The following is a 9,915-nucleotide window of genomic DNA, read 5'->3' as shown; positions in this document are numbered from 1 at the left end:
ATGATTTATCATAACAATCACTATTTAATTAGTTTGATTAGGGTAGGGTAGATTACAAATAGATGTTAAACTTAGTTTAATTAGAGTCTTAGACTTATGATAATATAATCCTAGTTGTATTAGTGTTATTTAAGGATAAAGTCCAGTTTACTTTGAATTGGATTAAAATGATAATATGACTAAGGTGAGTTTAGTTAAGATGATAGACCAGAGTCATATAATATTATTAACATTAGGCTTATTTTTATTGAATATCATTATAGCAATATTTAATATGGTTAGTTAGGACTAATGGCTAAAGCTGATTTAAAGTAAAATTATTTTAATTAAATTTAGGATTAATGGTTAACGTTAGTTTATTTAGGGTTCCACACTTAGGGTGATGTTCTTTGGGTTAGGATTATAAATATTATGGTTAAATTAAGTTATCAAGAGTTTTTACATTTAAAATGATGAGGGTACTTAAAGTTAAGTTACTTTGTTGATCATATTAAGTTTAAAGTTAGTTAATTAGGATTCTAGACCTAAGGTAATGTAATTAGGTTTAGTATTAGGATTATTTTTAGAAGTTAGTTCATAGTGTTAGGATTAGAGTAATATATATTTAAATTAATTAATTAGATTTAGTTAAGATCAAATTTGGGTAAAAGTTAGTTAATTAGGTGAGTCATTGACTTGGGTAATAAATTAAAGGTAATAATTAGGACTATTTTGATTAGATTTGTTCAATTAGGGTTATTAGATTAGAAATAGGCTAACTAAAGTTTAATTAATACTATTATATATGGAAGTAGGGTAGGAAAAAGGATAAAGTTAGTTTAATTAGGGTTCTATACATAAGGTAATGTGATTAGGGTTAGTATTAGGATTATTTTCGGTAGATTAATTTAATTGAGTTACTAAAGTTAGGTTTAAAGTTATTAAAGTTAAACTAGTTAAGTATAGATAGAAAAATGCAAAGTTTTGGGTTAAAGTTAGTTGCATTAGGTTTATACACTTGGCTAGATAAGTTTAATTAGTTAGATAAGCTTGGGTTAGGGTTAACTTAAAGTGAGCTTAATCAGGCTTATATGCTTAAGATAATGCTATTGGGTTATGATGAGGATCAATTTGGGTAGATCATTCTAATTAGGGTAAGATTAAGTTTTTTTATTTTGAAATTTTCATATAGGAGCAAAGCATAACCCATAAAATTATAATAAAAATTAGAAATTAGCAAAAGATAATACCTTGAAAACATTAGGGGCAACGGTGGCATGCTGGCGGCAAAGAGACGGATGGTGGAGATAGGCGCGTTGCCGACGGAGAGGCGGATGACGGAGAGGGGATCGTTAGCGACAAAGAGGCGGATAACAGGTTGCGCGCAATGTGCTAGCGGTGGAGAGATGGTCTGTAGGGTGACCGTAGTTGACTAGATGATGACGATGGGATAACATGTGATGACTGTTAGCCTTCTTGTTTTGATGATGTTTAACAAACAATTTACTTCTAATGTTGTTTGTCTAGTATTTGTGTTTTTGTATTTATTCTAGGCAAACAATGAGTTGGAGGATGGATGAAATCGAACATTCACGATCATATCAAATGGAGGTTGGCAGAATTGTGGAGTGAAGCTTACGCAATTCAAAGTTAAAGATTCAAGTTCAAGCTTCATCCACAAGTGTACCAAGTTGAGCTACATCGAAGATCAATCAAGCTTGGATAATTTAGTTTAGGAGTTTATATTATGTGTGTTAATACCTTAAGCTCAATATAATATACACACACACATTTATTGGTTTCCATGTATATATATAGTTATATATATACATATGTTTTGGTTTGATAGTTTTCAAGTTTTATTATGAAACAATTGAATACAATTGGAAAATATATTTTTGTTTCATACTTATATGCATTTATATGATTTCATCAATGTTTGGTTCAAAAGTCGCTGCTGTGGAATTCATTATAACTTTGTTCGATTACAACAAATTCGAAAGAATAATCTTTTTATAAGACTTTTTCTACACAACAAATCAAAAATTACAACTCTTGAGAAACAAACACGAAAATCGTCTATCAATTCTCGTTTTCGTGGGACTTTGCCTGTGCCGGGAACGCTTTGGTTCGTGGACCGCCGATTCACAGATCGTGAAGAGGGGGCTTATGATTCTAACTTCGTTATCGAAGTAGAAATTGAAACGATATCTTATCGAAGTAAGATAGTCGTTCTTCTTAAAATCAAGTCGAAGCTTAATTTCAAGGCGTTGCAAGAAAAGAACTCAAATCTCTGCTCTCTCTGCTCTGGAATGCTCTAACAAATGCTCGATCCTCGTCAGAAGTGACCCTAGGGGGGTATTTATAGCCTCAAGGGTCTGTAACTGCAAAAACTTAACAATCGAAGAAGTCAGTACGGCGAGACAGTGTTTACTGTCTCGCTGGGCGAGACAGCGTTTGCTGTCTCGACCCGCGAGACAGTAAATTTGCTGTCTCGCTCAGCGAGACAGTAAATGCCGTCTCGAAAAAAATGGCAGTTTCTCGCTGTAACTGTTTCCGCGAGACAGTAATTTTGCTGTCTCGCCCAGCGAGACAGTAAATACTGTCTCGGAAAATGACAGTTTCTCGCTGTAACCGCTCTCCCACGTTTCAAACTCCGTTATTTTGGCAGTTATCCACGTGATTTTCGCCCATGATGTTTCCCACGTCCCTTGGCAGTTAATGGACACGTGTAGGGCAGTTACAAATGTAGTTTTGACTATTTCAACACTGTCTCGCTGGCGAGACAGCAAAGACTGTCTCGCTGGCGAGACAGTTCATACTTGTTTTGATTTTTCCAAAACAGTATGAAATCCTTTCTTGTGAATTTTTGAGTGATCTTCTCTATGCTTGGGATATCTATTAGCATTTTTTGACGCCTACAGATACCCCCTCCAAAGTATTCCAGACTCATTCTTTTATAGAGGAGCATGGGATACTTTGGATAAGATAGATTTTACTTACGATCCCTTCAATGCTTGGCTGAATAGATCGTATGAAAGGACTTGTAAATGGCTTCAATGTTTAACCTCTTCTGCTGTTAGTCTATCCAGTTCTTCGTAGAATAGCTAACGTTCTCCCGGCGTCGCGTTTATCGCTTGACCGTTGTCGAGATCTTGAATTGAAGTTGATACTTGCTCTTGTGAATTCAGCGTTTACCATTGAATTGGTATATCCATTGAGAATTCCTCAGGTTATCCTTAAGAATATTCAGATTAATATTCTCCAGAAACTTCCTGTTGAGGGTGGGAATACAGTTTAGACTCGTGTACCCATTGGAGTATTCCACTGTTCCATAGTGCAAAACAGAAAAGTTTACTGTCTCGCTCGGCGAGACAGAGTTTTCTGTCTCGCTGGGCGAGACAGTGTTTTCTGTCTCGCTCGGCGAGACAGAGTTGTCTGTCTCGCTCAGCGAGACAGAGTTTCCTGTCTCGCCCGGCTGCTATATAAGTCGGGACTTAGGGTTTTTAGGGTTTTTCACGTCGATTTTCTGGCGATTTTCAGGCGATTCTTGGGCGATTTTCGAGCGATTTTCGACCAGTTCTTCACCTCTTCTTCTTCTCTTCGTTTCTGACTTGGGTGGTGCTTCGATTTGAAGAGATTTCATTTGGATTTGAAAGGTCTGTTTCCCCTCTTTTCTTCAAAATCTTGACTTTTGGCAACCTGTGACTGTGCATGCAGCATTTCAGTTGTATTTGTCCTATTTTTTGTCGATTTCATGTTCAAAATCTTAACCTTCCTCTTGGATTTCAATGTAGATCACATACTCATCATGTCGCCACGTAGAGCTCGAGGGAAGGGAATCCGACCGACTGTTCAGAGCCCTGAGGAGGCTGCCCCTGCTGCACCCTCACGTGGAGGTATATTTCTTTCACCTTTTCACGAATTTAAATATTGTATTTCGTCCATTCCATATATATATGCACCTGTATTTGCTTGCAGATCCTCGTTTGTATCCTTTGAGGTACCTTCGAGAAGAGCCGGTATCCTCCTTTGAGGGGATCGACGCTTAAAAGTGTTTGTTTTGCTTTGACAAAACACACTTCATAATACACAGGGGCGATTTTACATCATCCCATATGTATTGAAAGGTTTTGGTATGCCGTTATAATGCCCGCATACCTCCTTTATACATATGGTGGATAGAAAATCGTCACACCTGTTATGAGATAACGACTATATCTTATAGAATGAGATATACCGTTTTTTCTCTAAAATTTTAGGATGACACTTACACCATTTATGTGTATGCCTCTTTTATCAGTCCGATTTCCTTCTACCACATTTACTGCTGATGTGATTACTGGCCGGAGTAGCGTGACCCACTCTTATTACGAGGGGATCCCGTTAATTGAATTCTCTCCCCAGTTTAAATCTGATTATAACGGAAGTGATAGTGAATTAATCCAGCGAGGTAGTTGTCGTGTTCTACGACGATTAATCACAGATGCGCCCTTGATCTCGGAGCAAGACTCGAATCAATGCATAAGGAAGCCAGATTTCTTATTTGGTGACTCGGTAAAAGATCCGAAGATTGCTTTCTGCCAGCCTGCGCAATGGTTGCACCAGAGTGGATCATCATTCTTATATCTGCCTTTTATCCCTCGGGATCATTCACTGTTAATGTTCAGGAACCTATCAGTTGGACGAGAGATGTTCTGGAAATTAACCGAAAACCACGAGCACATTCATTGTGGTTTCATTGGAAAGGAAGCAACTCCAGGTTCCAGTGAAAGAGCTCATGTGAGAGGACTTCATCCGGGTGTCTTAGGACAAGACAATATTCCTCAGAACGAAAAGATAGTGCAAGCCAACACTGTGAAGAACCGGTTAGCGGCAGCAGGAAAAAGATTGCCCAGAGAGACTTTCAGGTGTTATGGATGGGTCCATTATTCTGGGAACAAGTGGTGGTGGACCAGGATGACCCAATATGTGTTGAAACGTTTTGGGCGAGAATTAGCAGGATTAGGGTTGGATGTCCCGATTCGTGCCACCATGCATGGCTTGCAGAGCAGTGTAAGTCATTTCCTTTGTTTGTTCGAGATCTACAACCCGGACACCAATACATTCTTTACCAAGAACGGGGAACTTGGACTACCACTGCATGAAATGATGCAAGTGTCTGCTTTGCCTATGGGCGATGTCCCATATCAAGAGTTCTTTCCGACCACCAATCAGCTGATTAAGATGAAAGATAGCTCGACTGCGACCTATGACACTCTATGGGAATTGACCTGTCATTATCATATAGCCATGGCCGAGATGGAGCCCAAAGCCAGAAAGAAGTCTCCTCAAGTCAGTTTAAAACAATTCGCTGATTATCTCTTCAAGAACCTGGATGTCCGTTCGGCAGATGTGTGCGGATTGTCTCCCTTGAGTACGGATGAAATTAACCGTTTGTTAGAGAAAACCAACGCGCATTCTTATACTTCGCGCTCAGAAGATGGATTTTTGCACGGCACTAAGTTCCGCTCTTATCTGTGGCAAGCTGGTGTTCCGATTAGCCCTACTGCTCTGCTGGCGGGTTTTCTAGCCTTATGGTTAAAGAGATGTGTAGTTCCCCATCAATCCGCAGATGCGATGCCAATGGAAGTGTTGTATCCGGCCGTCCAGCTGGCTACAGGTCGCAAATTATCTTTGCTTCCCGCTATGGTGGCCGATATTCATAGTGGATTGCGGCAACTAATCTCCGCATTTACCCAGGAGAAAAAGAAACCTTCCGCCAGCCTGTCCGTTCCGAAGCTGGAGCTGCCCTATACTTACTTAATGGCCTGGTTGGTACTTCATCGACCAGATTTAATGGAGGCTCCTGATACGGTAGATCTCAGTGTCCCTCTGTTGCAAAATCTCGAGAATTGCAAATGGAGCAAACATCGAGAGCCGGACATAACGAGGCAGTTTAAAATTCACAAATGTTGGGAATTTTTTCCTTGCTTCCCTCAGTTCTCCGGTACTTACAACACTACCTTAGTGGATGCTGAAGACCCAAGGCAGAATCGTACCATCTTGGATGTCGGGTGCTTCAGATGGTTGATGAATATTCGACCTGGATATCTGTTGTTCAGGATAAGGGATGTTTGCCACATCGAACCCTATCTTCCATGTCGATTCGCCCGTCAGTTCGGGTATGATCAGATATACATCGGCAACCCGAATCGTCACCTCAGCTTTCGAGGTGGACTTATCGACGGGGCGAGAGCTTGGTTTTGGAGCATTGCCGGCTGCACCAATGTTGAATTTGATCTCCCCTTAGAGACGCCGCCTCTACGGATGACTTTCCTCTTTTGTAAATGGCTGATAGCCACCAATATTGTCACTCGACGTAGGAGGATATCAGACTCAGAGGAAGAAATAGCTCCACGGCAAGCAGCAGAACTGCCTCGCGAAGCTGTGATGTCGCCTCGAGGAAAAGAGGCTGCTGAATCATCAAGGAAAGGAAAGGAACCGGCTCGCTCAGTCGGTAGTGAAGAAGAATTTGACTCTGAGGAGACGGAGACTTCCGAGGAGGCGGGTGAGACTAGCTCAAGTTCTGATGAAAGAGCGGGTCTTTCTGATTCTTTCTTTGAAAGAGGACTTGTGTGCCCATCTGTTGCTCCTACTCAATCACAAGCTACTTCGAGAAAACGGGGAGAGAGGGTCGTCATGACCTATCCTAATCGGATGACGGTAGACATTCTCAGTGGGGACGAAGAGGATGAAGAGGATGAAGTGCCTCTTGCTCGTCGACAAAGATCACGACCTCCCACTCAAGCTCAAACCCAAATTCCTCCTCGAACTGAATTACGCACCAAACGTCGTCACGAAGGTCCTGAAGCACATCCACCGAAGAAACAAAAGAAAGCTGCTTCTAAACCGCGCGTTCATCTTTCTGCCGTAGAAGATATCTCTGGTCGTAATGTTTCTTCTGATGAACTAGGTAATTATTTATTTTTATCTCTCTTACATTTTTTTTTAATGCTCGAACTCATTTCATTTCCAATTTCTGTAGAGAGTCAAGAAGAGGGAGAATATCGAGTTGGAGCTGCTTCTCCTGGAGGTATGGAGACTGAGGAGACCAGCTTCGTCCAGCAAATGCAAGATGTTCTGAAAGAAGGACCAGCTGACGTTCCACCCACTCCTGACGTTGATCCATCAGCTGCGGACACAGGTACTGATCTTTCTCCTCTCGGAAGAGAAATCCGAGAAATGAATGAGTCGGACCGTGTGCCTCCTCTAATGACCTGTGCGCTTTCTCTCCTTTTAGTCAAATTAAAAGAAGCAGGTACCAGTAGTGGAGCTCTCGAATCAGCCCCGACCAACGAAGGTAAAATTAATTGTCTTTTTGAGCAAATTCGTCTAAATTTATGTGTCATTTACGACTCAACACATTTTGTAGATGTCACAATGCACGAATCTGTTGGAGGAGAGACCACGCATACAACAGAGGTCGAGGAATTCAATGAACATCACCTCGATTTCAATCTCTCTGAAGGCGACCATGAGTATATCTCCGACTTACTATCGGGGAAAACTCCTGGTGCAGCCACGGAATCCAACGTTGGAGTCGGTCCAACAGAAGCAGGTCCTTCTGAAAGTAAGACCTTTATTCTGTAAACTCCATATATGCATACATATATATTTTAACTTGATTAACCATATAAGTATTTGAATTATAGGACCAGTTGCTGGAACTGATACTACTATAATCATTGGTACGTCTGATCGACTGGAGAGTAGTGAACTTGTGCCGTGGACAAGAACCGAAGTTGATTTGCAATCATCAGTTCTTGAACCTCAACCTTCTACTCCTATGGACCCCATGATGATAGAAGTCACTGTCACTCCCCAGATTAGTCCAGTTGCAACAAAAGCGAGACCAACTGAAGAAGTTGGTACATCGGCCGATGTTGTGACTAGAATTGGTGAGTTTCATTTATCGTTTGTTTCAAGCTCGGATTATCATTATGCTCATTGTAATCCTCCTGTTTGTAGAATCTCCTCTTAAAGAGTCTCTTAGTTTGGACCCGCCGTCCTCTGAGACTTTAGTTGAAAAAGTCCCTGATGTAGCGGGTGCATCAACAGCTACCATTCCTGAACCAATCTTGACTGTTCAGGAATCCAGATTATCATCCTTGAGCGAACCAAGTCATGCTGAAGGTTCTTCCGTCGAATTTGGTATGCTTTAGTTTGTTGTCTTGTATGCATATATATATACTGTACTGACTTATTTGACTTTCTCGCAGTTCCTTCATCATTATCAACTCAAATCCAAGCGTTATTGGTTGATGACGATCCGGACAAGTCTGTTATCTGCTCTAATCTCCAAGGCTTCATCTCCTTTTTGAACTCTATGGTCGATCGCATTCTCTTCAAAAGATCGTATTTTGAGAATTATAAAAAATCTTTTGAGCGTTTTATATCAGGGTTCAGAGAGGAAGGGTATAACGACTTAGCCGATTCAGTCACCGCTTATTTGGTTGATTTGAGGCAACATATTGAACTTCTGCAAACTCTTCGCACCAAAGGCGTACCTTTTTACATCGCTTCTCATATGGAATCCAGGCTGCAAGCGTGGCGTAATTCTCAAGAATCTGCCAACTCTGAACTCCAACAATTAAGAGCCCATAGTCACCAGCTTAGGGTGAATATTGGCAAAAGGACACAAGCCAAGGTCAACCTACGCCGAGATATAAAATCGAGTCGAGCGGAAATAGCTCGCTTAGAGGAGGAACTTGCAATGGCCAAGGATGCTCTTGATGTCTTGGAGTCTGAGTTGACGCAGGAAATTCATGTTGAGGAAGACCTGTTACAGCAACTGAACTTTCAAGATAAAATAATTGCTGAGAAGGAACAAGAGGTCGCCGCGCTTCAAAGTGTTGATGAAGAAGCTTTCAAAATTAAATTGACGGCTGAGCTTGAACAGACTTATGCGTTAGAGCTGTCAAAACTTGAAAATCAAATTAGTCAATATAAACTCTTGTAATCGGAGAACATTATATTTTTGTTTGTAGCTTTGTTTGAAAATTCTTGGTCAATATAGTGAACCTTTTTGCTCATTATATTGAATCTTTTTGCTCATTGAGGTTTTTTATTATGATTACTCATTCTTATTTAGAATAAATAACCATAATACTTATAGGATTTTTGGCAAATCCTCAGCCATCAACGGATTTGATATACCTTTACCGATTACCGTTTGAATCGGGCTAGTATGTGAATTATCTAAGTCCGTTTCACATATAACGTTGCGCTAAAAGAATTAAACTCTTTTAGACTTTGAACTACACTGTTGAATATGTAGGCTACATGTGTTAGATGTAGGCTTATCTCTAATAAGGGATAGAGATAACATCCCCCATGTGTGAACAACATGGATTTCAAAGTGTGAATAGGTTGCATTTCCTATATAGGACAACGAACCCAAAATCGGAGAGAAAAAGAATTGTATATTCCATTTCTCAATCTCTTGTTTGTTGGTAGAGATAAACCCATACTCGGAGAGGAAGAATTTTATATTCTATCTCCTGGTCTCTTGTTTGTTGGTAGAGATGAACCCAGAATCGGAGAGGAAGAATTTTATATTCTATCTCCTGGTCTCTTGTTTGTTGGTAGAGATAAACCCAGAATCGGAGAGGGAGAATTTTATATTCTATCTCCTGATGAAAAGGAAACTCACAGTGGAATCTCCACTTAGAGAAAATAGGTTGGTTTGAATAACCCTAACTGTCATAAGGTTTGATTACTCAATTCAAAAGTAAACCTTTCGTTCGCAAAAATGAATCGAAAGGAGATTTTGGTTGTGGTCCTAACTGTAGTAAGGTTTGACCAAGTGGGAATTTTGAGACGATCCTAACTGTAGGAAGGTTTGATCGCTCAATTTGTGGACCTCTCGTTCATGGAACGAATCGAGAGGGGATT

The 9,915-nt window shown here is 40.4% G+C and overlaps 1 protein-coding gene across 4 annotated transcripts; it reads left to right on the top strand.

Moving 5' to 3' along the window:
• Positions 3,530-9,102, top strand: LOC109850750 (golgin subfamily A member 5-like). 4 transcript variants are annotated; one of them, XM_020420821.1, is made up of 7 exons: positions 3,530-3,878; positions 7,007-7,165; positions 7,262-7,321; positions 7,394-7,591; positions 7,674-7,919; positions 7,990-8,172; positions 8,241-9,102. In XM_020420821.1, exons 1-7 carry the CDS (start codon positions 3,737-3,739, stop codon positions 8,978-8,980), a joined length of 1,728 nt encoding a protein of 575 aa, XP_020276410.1. In that variant the 5' UTR covers positions 3,530-3,736; the 3' UTR covers positions 8,981-9,102. The 4 variants fall into 4 exon arrangements, with proteins under 4 accessions (XP_020276410.1, XP_020276408.1, XP_020276407.1 ...); XM_020420819.1 differs by having other exon boundaries at positions 7,262-7,591; XM_020420818.1 differs by having other exon boundaries at positions 7,007-7,321.

Source organism: Asparagus officinalis, chromosome 7, assembly GCF_001876935.1.
Source record: "Asparagus officinalis chromosome 7, Aspof.V1, whole genome shotgun sequence".
Taxonomy (NCBI): domain Eukaryota; kingdom Viridiplantae; phylum Streptophyta; class Magnoliopsida; order Asparagales; family Asparagaceae; genus Asparagus; species Asparagus officinalis.
This window is presented reverse-complemented; position numbering and strand designations above follow the sequence as displayed.

What these genes read in the sequence shown, in the direction of transcription:
- LOC109850750 (XM_020420817.1), top strand. Translation starts at nt 3,737, where the DNA reads ATGTTCAAAATCTTAACCTTCCTCTTGGATTTCAATGTAGATCACATA. An exon ending in TGCTGCACCCTCACGTGGAG is followed by an intron (nt 3,879 to 7,006) that starts GTATATTTCTTT and finishes CAATTTCTGTAG; the next exon opens with AGAGTCAAGAAGAGGGAGAA. An exon ending in CGATGTTGTGACTAGAATTG is followed by an intron (nt 7,920 to 7,989) that starts GTGAGTTTCATT and finishes TCCTGTTTGTAG; the next exon opens with AATCTCCTCTTAAAGAGTCT.